This window comes from Trichomycterus rosablanca, chromosome 1 (genome assembly GCF_030014385.1).
Source record: "Trichomycterus rosablanca isolate fTriRos1 chromosome 1, fTriRos1.hap1, whole genome shotgun sequence".
Lineage (NCBI taxonomy): Eukaryota > Metazoa > Chordata > Actinopteri > Siluriformes > Trichomycteridae > Trichomycterus > Trichomycterus rosablanca.
In genome coordinates, this window is record NC_085988.1 from 39784573 (window position 1) to 39797784 (window position 13212).

The window sequence follows — 13212 nt, forward strand, 5'->3', positions numbered from 1 at the left end:
GCCAGCAAAAGCTTTCAAACCTTACCCCTTTGCTTATCTTTGGAAGTATGTGCCTTTTGAGTAAACTCAACCTCTTCATCTGATCTTTGATTTTCCGCTTCATCACATTCTTCTTCATCCTCCTCCTCATATTCATCCTCTGAAGATGATTTTTCTCTTTCCTGAAAACAAAAATTTCTTTTAAAATGAAGCACTACAATAAAGTGTCATTATTAGTAACTGTTTATTATATATATCTTTTTTAGAATCATATGAAGCCCTTTGTGGTCCAGGCCAGTGGGGCTGGCCATAAGATAGGAAAATGTGAAAGCAAACAGGATGCACCTAACAACAAAAATGGAGCGTCCAAGCAAAACTGAATACTTTTGTAAACAAAGTGTAAGTTCTTGAGTTTAAAATAATTTTAAAAAACTTTAAAAACAGGTTTTCACGTCATCATTATGGGTGATTTACGTGTAGACTGACAGGAAAAATGGCAATTTCATTAAAACCATTCAAAATTCTAAATTAAATTCACAGAACAGTACAGTGCACATAAAGTCTGAATATTTTCTGTATTAGAACTGGATAAAAGAAAAGGAATAACTGATCACATGCCTGTACTTTAATGACTTTGGATATCTACATAGCCTAAGGTCCCTACCCCAAAACTACATACTACCCCACAATTTACAAGCTTCTAAACCCTTTCTGGATACCTGTAATGGTTCTTGCTCTTTAACATTATTGTGTATAACAGATTGTTCTAGCTCTTGATCAATGTCCTCATCAGAGTGGGAAGTCACATCATCAATAAGTGTCTGTGGGATTTCACCATCATATGACAATTGTTCATCCATAGATACACATGTATCATTTATGCATTCCTTTGGTATCCTGATATAATCTTCAAAGGTGCTTGGGTTTGACCTACAATCATCTGGAGTGATAAGTTGATCCACAGCTGTTGTGTGTGACTCATGGTCATCAAACTCTAATGGAAAATAATTGACCTTTGAAGATGTTAGACTGAGTGGTGCAGAAAGCTCCAAACTTGCTGTTTTAGTATCCTGATTATAGCATGTAGCATCTAAAACTATATTACTTAACAAAGGTAATTGTTTAGGATCTTCTTTATCAAAGTTTGAATTGTAATCTAGGCTTGTTAAAAATGCTTCAATGGAGTCTGACTTGGAAAGATGTGTTGAGTGCCTTGCTGAAGACTGGGATGAACATAAAGTAGTGGTCCCAATATGTTGGGGGCTCACTGTAGAGAATTTTGTACGTGTTGCCGGCATGGGGAGTTTCAAGAGTTGGAGGTTTTCTTTGTTACCTACATTAATGCAGATGTCAATTGGCTCTTCATTTCCAACAATCAAGGACACCGGCAAATCATCATTGCAATGACCTTCCATTTTCCAGTTCTCTGTTTCTGTAGCAGAAGAGTTTAGGTAACTATCGGTATAGGAAGTCAGTTGTGCCAGAGATTCTAATGACTGACTCTTTGGACAATTAGCTTCAACAGAATTGTCTATATTGACTTCCTTAGAATGGACTGGTTCCATATCTGACGTTTCACCCTCCACTAATTCTTCTCTCTCCTTATCCGAGTCAGATACCCATGAATCTTCAGAGCTTTCGGGTTCTTCTTCATTTCTCAAAGTTGTCTCTCTCAATTCTTCCTGATTATTATCAGTGTCATAAGCATGTTCCTTAACTTCAGATAACACCAAAATGGATTTATTTGAAACATTATTCTTAGACTTTACTTCACTGATAAGGATTCCTTCATCACTTGTTCCATAAGGATGCTTAACAACTTTGTCACTTTGTGGGAGTGCAAGATTTGATTGATCAACTACCAGGGTATCTGCTTTTATTTGTGAGATACCAGCATTGTTTTTCTCGACTTGATCTCCACGTCCATCCGAATCCCAGTCGTCAGCATCATCATAGTCAGAATTGTTCTCTGTTTTATAATATTGTGGTGCAGTCTCCTCAGCTTGTATATGGGTTAATGCTGCTGTTGTATCTACATTATAATCTAAAAGCATACTTGTTTCCTCCTCATCTGAAATTGTTGACTCAACTCTGATGGCTGATATAATACAGTCATCTACAATTTGTGGTACAGGACTGTTAAAAATGAGTATTTTCTGAACTGTATCCTCTGCGACATTATCTGAGATATCTGATATATACTCCATTTTTAAGTGCTTTGATCCTTTCCTTTCTTCAGGATTGTTGTCCCCTGAGACTTTATTCTCAATCAAACTAGAGGACTCATTAACATTATCCCCTTTTTCATGTAACACATTTGATGGCTCAGGTTGTATTTTTAATTCAGTGTTTACATCAGGCTCCATCTGATCATCAGAGCTTTCTTCACATTCCTCTGTAGCCGTCAGCTTTACCATTTCAGGAACCTCTGTCTCTTGATCACCTTCTTGTGTAATTTTAACACTGGCCTCCACCCCTTGTTCCTGTACATCCTCACTCTCATCATCTTCATACTCCTCGTTTTCATAATCCTTTTCATTGTCCTCTTCACCCTCTTCATCATCCTCTTCATCTTCCTCGTCATCCTCATCTTCATCCTCATTTTCATCCTCATCTTCATCCTCATCTTCATCCTCATCTTCATCTTCATCCTCATCTTCATCCTCATCTTCATCCTCATCTTCATCCTCCTCTGATTCTTCTACAAGACTTTCATTGCCTTGTACATTTTGATTAGTATTACATGGCAACTCTAAAACTTCTGCCTCATCACCTACTCCACAGAGGATGGGGCAGAATAGATGGACACAAAAAGAAGGAAAAAGACCACAAAACACACAAAACAAAATGGTTAGAAGAAAGTCACACTGACAGAATAAAAAACAGGTTACCTTTTGGGAGCTGACCAGGGAAGTGGACATCATTTGAGGGAGGTTGTTATAGGAGGTGGGTGTAGGGTTTACGGGATGCTGGGAGGAGGAAATGCTGGCAGGGCAAATCAGCTGTTCTGCAGCATTATCCTCACTGATGGGCTCAGAGTCTGTTCCGCTCCAGTATTTCTCTAAGTCCTGATTTGTGACTACAGGGTTGGGAATTTAGGTTAAGGCAAAAGCACAATCTAAATGAAGAGGCACTTTAAACACCTACTGGTTTCTGACCTGATACTTACCTGTGTTTCCTTCTTTTTTAGAAGCATGAATGAGTTTCTTTAAGTTCACCTTCTGAGGTTTCTGCAAAAACAAGAGATGAAACGTAAGCTATAGTCTATCACTGGACTAAACAATTAGTTCAGGGATCTGATTAAAGAAACAATACCAAATGAGGGACACAAGAAACAAGACAAGCCCATAAATTTCCTGACAGTGTGTATTCGAGCACAATAAAAAAAAGACAGGATAACATCAAATTGAGTAGATAAAGTACCTTCCACAAATATTGGCACCACTGGAAACCATAAACATAAAAGTGCTGTAAACTGTTTAACTCATTTAATAATTGTTTTTATTTATTTTCTCAAATCTATGTGTGCCACAACTGTAGGCACCCCTTTATTCAATACTTTGTGCAGCCTTCCTTAAAATAATTGCTTGGACTTTCCAGGGGTGCCAATATTTGTGAAGAAGCTCATCAGTGTACAAAAAGTCCTGTTGTGAAATTTGTAAGTTGTTTGTAAAGGGTTTAAACTAAATTAACAAGATTGGCAAAGGTACAACACACCACAGTACATGTTAATGAAATGTGTTTCTTTTAAAAATGTTTAAAAAATTGTAATCATATTGGAAGCACCAATACCTTTGGGCTCAAATCTAACTCATCATCATCATCTGAAGAAGGCCAAGAATCAGCCGCACCACTTCTTGAAGCCCTGCAATTTCAGCATTTTCAGCAAAATGATTTCATAAACAGCCTTACAATTATCAGTGATTACAATAATTTGTTAATAGCATAGTTTCTGAATGTTAATGTAATTTTACTACCGACTAATGGAGCCTGCAAGTGAACTGTCTTCTGCATCTGAAAAACAAAATTTTTATAATATATTTTAAATAATGGATGCATTTTTGTTACAATATGGATCATAAATGTATCTTAATATAAATATAATTGGTGAAACATTCAATACACTGGAGTTTTATCAGCATGAATCTATAAATAATTTAATGTTTGTCAACAAACTAGAATACACAGCATGCATAAATTAAAAGGAAACACATATACATATATAGGTTTATATATAGGTTCAAAACAGTGAATAGGACTGCAATCTAAAAAGCAAATAGAGACAAGACTGACTACAAACTACAAATCTAAATAACTATGGAACATCACAGCATGTTTTACCATCATTTGTTCAACATTATCTATTTAGACTTCTTAAGACTTTGCCTCAGTTATTGCATCTTAGTTACACTAAATAATTACAAATACTTGAAAGCATATTTACTTATTAAAGAAAGTTATATTTTGGGTGCTCAGGTGGCGCAGCACTGAAATACAGTAACATCCTCTGGGGTTTGAATCTTAGTGGTGCTATTGGCCATTTAGGTGTCATGACTGACTATGGCTGGAGGGTGGCTAGGTGTGGTTGGTAGGGTGTACTTTTCAGTGCGCTCACAGTGTCTGTACCAAGTCCGAATACAAATAAGAAGGACTGCATCTGTGTCTGTGTCTGAAAACAGATATGTGGAAGACCTAAAACAAGAAGGTAATGTCAAATTTGAAGAAGTTCTGTAACATAAGAAGGGGCTTAAATGTCACCCCACAACCGGTTAAGAGGACAAGTGTTTGTATAACTTTGTTATTTAAATAAATTCGTTTTTTTGGGGTTTTTTTTACAAGAAAGGCACTGTTCCCTTTGTTTGATATATTTAATAATCTTAAATTATGTAGTGTGACAAATGTAATTTAAAAAACTAGTGAGGGGGCATTGGTTTATGTGTAAATGATGTGACAAACTGAGAAAGTATTATGTCACAAGCAGCGCTGGATATTTAGTCTTGGGCAACAAATGTTCTGACCCAAATCATTTTATGACTTAGTCCCTGCCTATTAAGATCCAGTGTGCACTAAGGAGGAGAAACATAAAGAATTGTGATGCTATTCGGGACTAAACATCGTTATATCTGATAACACAGCAGGCTAACATCTTAGTTGCTTTCCTAAATTTCCCGTACACCAAACTGTGATTTTAAAGAAACAAAATAACATAAATTTTTTTTAGTGTACTTTGTGTTTTTGTTTACACTTAGATAATAGGCACAGCTGTCTGGATTAGAGACAAGTTGCCTGAAAACTGTAAGTTCTTATGTAGTGTTGTGTGGTACTGACATTCAAAATAACATTCATTTATGCATTTGATGAACTACCCTGGCAGGCAGGCTTTTGAATTTGATTTGTCCACCTGTGTCTATCTGCATGATGGTAACCAATGCTGTGCAGCTCTATGTTGACAATACCTTTCCCTGCTTCTTTTGTGCTTCCTTCTGCAGCTATCCATTGACAAATGTAGGGAAAAATAGCAATGATGGAAAATGAAAACAACTTAGATGAAACATTAAACAGTACAATAACACAAGCCTTGTGGAGAACAGATAAGGATACATTAGAACATTAAGAATTAAATGTTAATTTGTTTATGTGTTAATTGATACGGGATAATTGATATGGATAAGAAAAGAAAGACATACGGAAAACTAAAAAGCCTTAAATAACTGAACAGTGACCTTGAAAAGAGGACAAATAGCAACAGCAAAGCTTGACAGCAGCATTTTTTTAGAATAGTTAGTATTTGCCTTACATGTTTAGCCACATAAAGAACATCAATGTAAAAGCAAATGAGATCTCTATGACCCAATCTCAACACAAACTACACAGTGTGAACAAAGCTGAAATTTATGGTGCAAACATTTTCTTATGATGTTTTCAATGCCCAGAATGATGTTTCCACACACAAGGATGAACTTCCTTCCACTGTCTCTCTAATACACATATTCAAACATCAGTAACAATTGATAGGTAGTTAAAAGGGCAAATGTAGCTTTGTAAAAATAATAATGTTAACTATTATTAATATAAGCATTCCTCTGTATATTGTATGAAAAGATAAATATAAATTATTTAGATTTATGATCATGGAAATCGACTGCATACACATGCACTCACCATCTTTATCTAGAGCCGGACCTCTAATGGCAAAGCCAGCCTCAGGGCTGCTCAATAATGAAGTTGGCTTCTTTTTACCAGAAGGGAGATGAGCAGGGGACTGCAGCTGCTTCCTCTTTGTCCCATGCTCGATGATCAGATGTGAACAACTGCAAGCAGAAATGATGAATAATTATGTAAAAATTGCATGTAAACAAAAATTTAAAAGGAAGGGCTTTGTTAGTTTAAATAAATAGGAGCAAAATAAGTACAGTACTTTTAAGGCTGACAAATTTAAATGTGCCACTCAAACACTTACGCATGATGTCCATTCATCACAGCATAGTCGTCAGATGTCCATCCTTTTTTGTCTTTAACAGTGATGTCAGCATTGAACTGCAGGAGCAGACGCACCATGTTTATATGACCATTGCAAGCAGCAATCAACAATGAAGACCTTGGAGTCAAAAAAAGTTAAAAGAAAAGAATGGGAAAAATGCATGAGAAAAAGATTTGAATACAATCCCAGAAGTAAAACATTACTGTTTAGATTAAGGATAGTAATAGATACATTTTTACATTCCTAATTCTACTTCGCCATTATTAAAAATAATATTTTACATATAGAGTGAGTGAAAACAAATATTTATACTCCTTTGTTTTAGGTAATACAAATCCCATTTCCAGTTACAAAGGTAGGAACATTACTGACATCAAGTTGGTCAGTAAAAACATATTTTCTATGTCAGTGACATAAAGGTTTAAATTTACACACAATGTCTTGACATGGTACCTATAAATAGCATAATATGTTGGTTGATTAAAAAGAAGTAGACACCATAAATAGATTTAATTAGTTCTTTGTTGTGAATTCCAATTAGGCAACTGTAATTGTGGGTTAACTGCATCTGTTTTTGTGACTAAATGAATGAAGAAAATACTTCTTTCCCAAAAAAACTTCAAAAAATGAGCTTTATGGGGGTTTGAAAATATGCCAAAATATGAAAAAAGCTGCATAGCAAAAAAAATAGCAAAAAAAACTGCAATAAATGTAATTATTACTAACATCTTGCATTTTTAGTATTGTAACCTAATTTTACATCTAATTACATTCAAACACATCTCACTGTGAGCAGCAACTGATAACATTTTTTTTATAATTGTACATGACTGATTATCTTTACCGTTGTTCCTGGTTTTTGATATTAACATCTGCACCCTCCTTAAGTAAAAATTCTGCCATATCTGCATGGTTTTCCTCCACTGACAAAATCAAGGGAGTGTTTCCTTCCTGTAAGTAAATAAAAATGTTAAATCAATTATTAAGGCAATTTTGTTTCCTTAATTTATGGCACATTTATTATACAAAAAACATTTCCAGAAAAAAAAAGTCAATTCTTTTGAACCCTTACCTAACTGACAAAAGTACAAGGAAATTAATTCTTGGAAGACCATGTGAATGTATTTTGTAAACATATTAGCAGGTGAATGGGTAACAGGTAAGGGTATCATGATTGGGAGGATCATTATGAAAGGAGGATCCACCAAAAGCTCAGTCTTTTGCAAGCAGCAAAAATGGGTCAGGGCTTAACACTTTATGCCAAACTTCACAGTGCATTATTGCCTATAGCATGGGTTAATGTACCATTGGCATGAAGGCATGTATTCGGATATTAGAGAAATATACACTGCCTTCTAGGCTTTGTCTTTTCTTAGGAAGACAATATTTTAGCAAGACAAAGTCAGGCCTCATTTCGCATGTGCTACAACAGCGTGGCTTCATAGACACAGAGTCAATGTGCTTCACTGGCCTGCCTGAGGTCCAGATCTGTCTCATGTTTAAAATATGTAATGCATCATTAACAATAGCCTCAAGCAACAGCAGTCACAGTTGCTGTGATCGACTGCAACAATTAGTATTCTCCAAACTTGTAGAAAGTATAATTAATGTAAAAGTGATCTAACAAAGTGGTGAACATGCCTCTGTCCCAATTTTTTTGTGTGTTGAAAGAATAAAAAAACAAACATTGAAAATATTTTATTTGATTTTTTTGTCCCTTAAATTAAGAATTAAAAGAATGAATATTGTATTATTGCATCTTGTATTATTGCATATTTTAAAAAAAAGTCCCAACTTTTGGGAAATTGGGTTTGTATAAACTTGCCCGCACCATGCATCTGACACCAGTTGGGTTTTACAAGGCTGTATAAATACAACTTTTTGGTGAGATCCTTCTCGTGTCCTCACCTTGTTTCGTGCATTAATGTTTGCCTCATGTTCAAGAAGTTGTAGTGCCACAGGGATGGAGGGTATGCGTGCAGCCAAGTGTAGTGCTGTGTTGCCATTGAGGTCCACTAAGTTTGGATCTGCCTCGTGCTCCAAGAGGATGGTTACACAGCGATCCTGCTGGCACTGCACAGCCTGCAAGGCCCACAGAAAAGCCAGCAAACACAGTGAGGGATACGCAAACACACTCCAACAGAAATAAATTTATAAAATTATGATTTTTCTAATACAACAAAATATTTATAACTTTCTAATAAACTATTAATACAGTTCATAGAATATAACCATTTCAGATAAAGTAATTAATTAATATTGTTAAGATATCAATTCATCATATCATTAAGGGAGGCAAACATTTGAAACACAGCTTACCTTCATTAAGGCTGAGCGGTTTTGATTGTCACATAGGTTAAGTTTAACTTTTTTTTCCACCAAAAACCGAACCGCCTCTGCATGTCCATGAGCGCAAGCTATATGTAGTGCAGTTCTGTAAACCCAAAGACAAAAGGATGAGTTTCCACTTCTCTTTAATACTACAACAATTTATTATCTTATGAATGCACTAGTGAGCTGATATGTATCTTGAAAGTATGCATGCAACAAAACAACACAAACACAAAACTTAGAATTGTGGATACACATTAGATGAACAGAAACACAGCATATGGCCAGCTGTAGACTGTGTATTTCAGTCCCGTTATAAGACTAGTACATTAAATACTGCATTAAAAAGCAAGGCATTTTAGGACATAAACTTATGCTAAGGCATAATAGTGGCAATGTTACTCCATGCATAACAACTAGTAAAAAGGCAAAGTGGTACTTTTGGTTATGCTGTAATAATTAGGGATGCTGGAGTCTCATGCTACACTCTGAACATTTGACGTCTTATTATTAGCGAGTTCGTTCATCATATTTTAACTCTATCTTGTGTTTTTTTTTCACCCTGAGGTTCCTTCGATGTGAACCTTCTCAACTGCCTGAGGCTAAAGCCTGTGATTTAGATGCTGACATGCCAATAATGCTGTTCCTGCTGGATGTGATTGGAACTTGCAGTGTCTGCACTCACAATATCCAGATACTCATGATCAGAATCTCTTCTATTACAGAATGAACTGAAGGATGACGAACTCTGATTACAACAAAAGTTATAACAAATAAGCAGATGAAAGTAATTTGTTGCACTAAAATAAAAAGGAAGTCACCTGAAGGCAGACTGCATTATTTTTATTATTAAACAACCCAGAGAAAACTGGGCCCATTAACTCATTGTGTCCTTCGTGCAAAGGTAATGTAGAGAGAGAAAATAAGTGTTTTTTCCTGCTTAACACAGTGTCTTGCATTTAGAAGTTTTCACTGGCCTAACCCCACTCTATTAGACTTCTCCTGTTTTGTTGAGAGATGTATAAAATTCAGTTTGAAACATGTAAAACAATGTTCTTCGTTTTGATTATAAAATTAAACAGTTTGGACCTACTTGGGGGGGTAAACACTGTTTATTACCAAGAGAACACTAGCAAAGTAATGGATGTTTTAACAGGGACTGGAAAAACAGCAAGAAGCTTAAGACTGAGGCTGAGATTCAACCTTTCACAGTTCATTCGGTTTTACTTTTATTTTACATACTGTGCCAACTTTTCTGAAATTGGGATGCCACTGGTCCTGTCGTATCTGTATTGCTCTCTCAAATTTTAAGGAATAAATATGAAATTTCTGAAATATAAGAAAAATAATTCAATTTATGAAATATGTATTTTTATAATGCAATAACAAAGAAGCCCTAGACATCTACAAACATTAATGATATTAGGAGACTAGCATGTGACTGTTTCCCTGTAAGAAGAACCCATGATACACTAATGCAGAAAACCATGAATTAATTATTTATATACAAACTTACCTGTTCTCTTTATCAAGCTGGTTTAAATCATTCTTCTTGGCAAGCTGTTTAAGTTTAGCCACATCCCCAGTGAATGCAGCCTTATGCACCTTGCTCAAGTCTTTCTCTTTAAGGGCATAGCCTGCAGAAAGTGCACTCCCTGTCTCAGATGTGCTGGGGGAGTCTTTTTGCTTTTTGGAGAAATTAAATATTTTCTTCATTGTACACAGCACTGCAGACAAGAGATACAGTACTGCATCACCGTCCTTGTGAGTTTATTTGAGTTCTGTATAGGATCAGCATGTCTTCCTCATCCTCCTAAAAATAACGTGGACAAAGAGGCTTAAGTGATTTAATAGCTCAAACAGATGCTACAGGCTATAAGGACACATTCTGATTTCAACATGCAATTCTAGTGTCAATACACATAGAACATGCTAAACAAATGCTAATGTTTAGGCCTAGATAAGGTTGCTATGGCTAAGTTATGGTATTCTGTGCCGTTTTTACTGATTCGCAAGTACTACCTGCATTTCCTATTTTTTATTTTGACCAATAAATAAAAAGAGCTCATATCCGCTGCTTGAAGGATGTATGAAACACTGGTAGTGTCATCAGCAAGTCAGACAGTGCTTATCATTTTCTTTTCTTTTACATTGCTAATCATTTATTTAATTTACCATGTGTCCTCTTCTGTCTTTATCATTTCACTCTTCCTAGTGGTTTAAGATGCAGATGGAGAAGACAATACAGAGCATGCCTATATACCTGTATTATGTATGCAAGAAAACCAAACAGAGGACAGGACAGTGCATCTAAAGCCAAATACTTTGGTTTCCTCTCACCTCTCAAAACCATGCAGAATGTATTGGCTACTTCAAACTGTCCAAAAGTGTGATAAAATGAGTGAATGGGTAAGTTCTGCAGACAGTGATCAGGTATGCAGTGAACAGGACAAAAGTAAACAAACAAATAATGACATGAAATGTTACAATTGGACATACACCAATCAGCCATAACATTAAAACCACCTCCTTGTTTCTACACTCACTGTCCATTTAATCAGCTCCACTTACCATATAGAAGCACTTTGTAGCTCTACAATTACTGACTGTAGTCCATCTAATTCTCTGCATGCTTTGTTAGCCTCCTTTCATGCTGTTCTTCACTGGTCAGGACTCTCCCAGGACCACTACAGAGCAGGTATAATTTGGGTGGTGGGTCATTCTCTGCACTGCAGTGACACTGACATGGAGGTGGTGTGTTAGTGTGTGTTGTGCTGGTATGAGTGGATAAGACACAGCAGCGCTGATTGAGTTTTTAAACACCTCACTGTCCCTGCTGGACTGAGAATAGTCCAACAACCAAAAATATCCAGCCGACAGCACCACGTGGACAGCGTCTTGTGACCACTGATGAAGGTTCAAAAGACGACCAACTCAAACAGCAGCAATAGATGAGTGATCCTCTCTGACTTTACATCTACAAGGTGGACCAACTAGGTAGGAGTGTCTAATAGAGTGGACAGTGAGTGGACACGGTATTTAAAAACTCCAGCAGCGCTGCTGTGTCTGATCCACTCATACCAGCACAACACACACTAACACACCACCACCATGTCAGTGTCACTGCAGTGCTGAGAATGATCCACCACCTAAATAATACCTGCTCTGTGGTGGTCCTGTGGGGTCCTGACCAATGAAGAACAGGGTGAAAGGGGGTAGAAACATATGCAGAGAAACAGATGAACTACAGTCAGTAATTGTAGAACTACAAAGTGCTTCTATATGGTAAGTGGAGCTGATAAAACGGACAGTGAGTGTAGAAACAAGGAGGTGGTTTTAATGTTATGGCTGATCAGTGCAGATATTGCAGTGAATGTGAGCAGAAATGTACGGAATGCCGTGATCTTACAGTTTGCAGCTGTATTTATTTGATTTATTAAGAGGCATGCGGATAATGTATCGATTTAATTGCACAACAAAACACAACACCGCGGCTCAGTAAGGCGTTCAAATGCAGCATACGGAATACCGTCACAGTTATACGATATCTAGCTAGCCAGCTAGCAACAATTCAAATGTCGCGTCTTGACGACCGCATAAAACAAACACACACAAAAACTTAGCTGTGGATACCACACTACAGTAGCACACAGTAGTTAAATGAGACAGCTTAGATTAACTACAATGAATCAATAAAATTAAATAGCAACGTTAGCTAACGTTCATTGTAAAATGACCACTCTTACTCAGGTTGCTGATGGACAGAAAGCAGGGGAGCTGCAAAGTCTCGGGCACTCAACTGTACATCACAAAAGCCAAACACATTAAAAAAAAACAGCCCTCGACTAGCATAGCATCATTCGGCTTCTCCCACTGTAGCCAGCTAGCTGTTTACCGATGGTGCAGCGTCCAAGCGAAGCTAGCTCGTATCCAAGGCAACAAATCAGCGCAAGACTTCTTCTACTTTATTGCCTATATTGTAGTAATTCAATGTTCGTATTGCAATACCGCCACCAACTGTGCTGGATCTGGAAAAGGTCCTGGCTTCTCGTCTGATGAGGTGAATTTTAGTCTCGCGAGGCTTTGTCTTCACGACATTTGACGCCTGGACTAAATCAATCTCTTTACGTGAACACAAAAATAAAGACTAGTGTAATAAATGACCTTAATCCGATTACTTGGTTTATATGCACTATAGTAAACATATTATGGGAAACATCTGAACTAGCTAGAGTAAATCAGTAATCTGATTTCCTAGGTGTGTGGACCTGTTGTGCATAGGGTGACCATATTTTAGTGTTAAAAAAAAAAAAGGGACACTTGGCCGGGGAAGGGTTACTTACTTTCATGTAATTGATAGCACCATGGCAATGTGTTTAAAGTAGGGGTTTAAATATTTGACAAATGCATCAATAACCATG

At 36.7% G+C, this 13212-nt stretch overlaps 1 protein-coding gene across 5 annotated transcripts in view; it reads right to left on the reverse strand.

The window, feature by feature from the left end:
• Window positions 1-12752, reverse strand: part of si:ch211-272n13.3 (ankyrin repeat domain-containing protein 26) — a 44681-nt gene extending 31929 nt beyond the window's left edge. For 4 of the 5 annotated variants that reach the window (XM_062992810.1, XM_062992811.1, XM_062992808.1 and 1 more), the window contains exons 1-13: window positions 12538-12752; window positions 10308-10604; window positions 8780-8894; window positions 8369-8542; window positions 7305-7411; window positions 6440-6577; window positions 6142-6290; window positions 5436-5468; window positions 3957-3993; window positions 3772-3844; window positions 3149-3209; window positions 2871-3058; window positions 26-161 (exon numbers count right to left, since the gene is read on the reverse strand). In XM_062992810.1, the coding sequence (XP_062848880.1) occupies window positions 26-161; window positions 2871-3058; window positions 3149-3209; window positions 3772-3844; window positions 3957-3993; window positions 5436-5468; window positions 6142-6290; window positions 6440-6577; window positions 7305-7411; window positions 8369-8542; window positions 8780-8894; window positions 10308-10507 (1411 nt within the window). In that variant the 5' untranslated portion in view covers window positions 10508-10604; window positions 12538-12752. The remainder of the gene's footprint in view (window positions 1-25; window positions 162-2870; window positions 3059-3148; window positions 3210-3771; window positions 3845-3956; window positions 3994-5435; window positions 5469-6141; window positions 6291-6439; window positions 6578-7304; window positions 7412-8368; window positions 8543-8779; window positions 8895-10307; window positions 10605-12537) is intronic. The other variant, XM_062992809.1, reaches the window with a different exon arrangement.
• Between the last annotated feature and the right edge of the window lie 460 nt (window positions 12753-13212).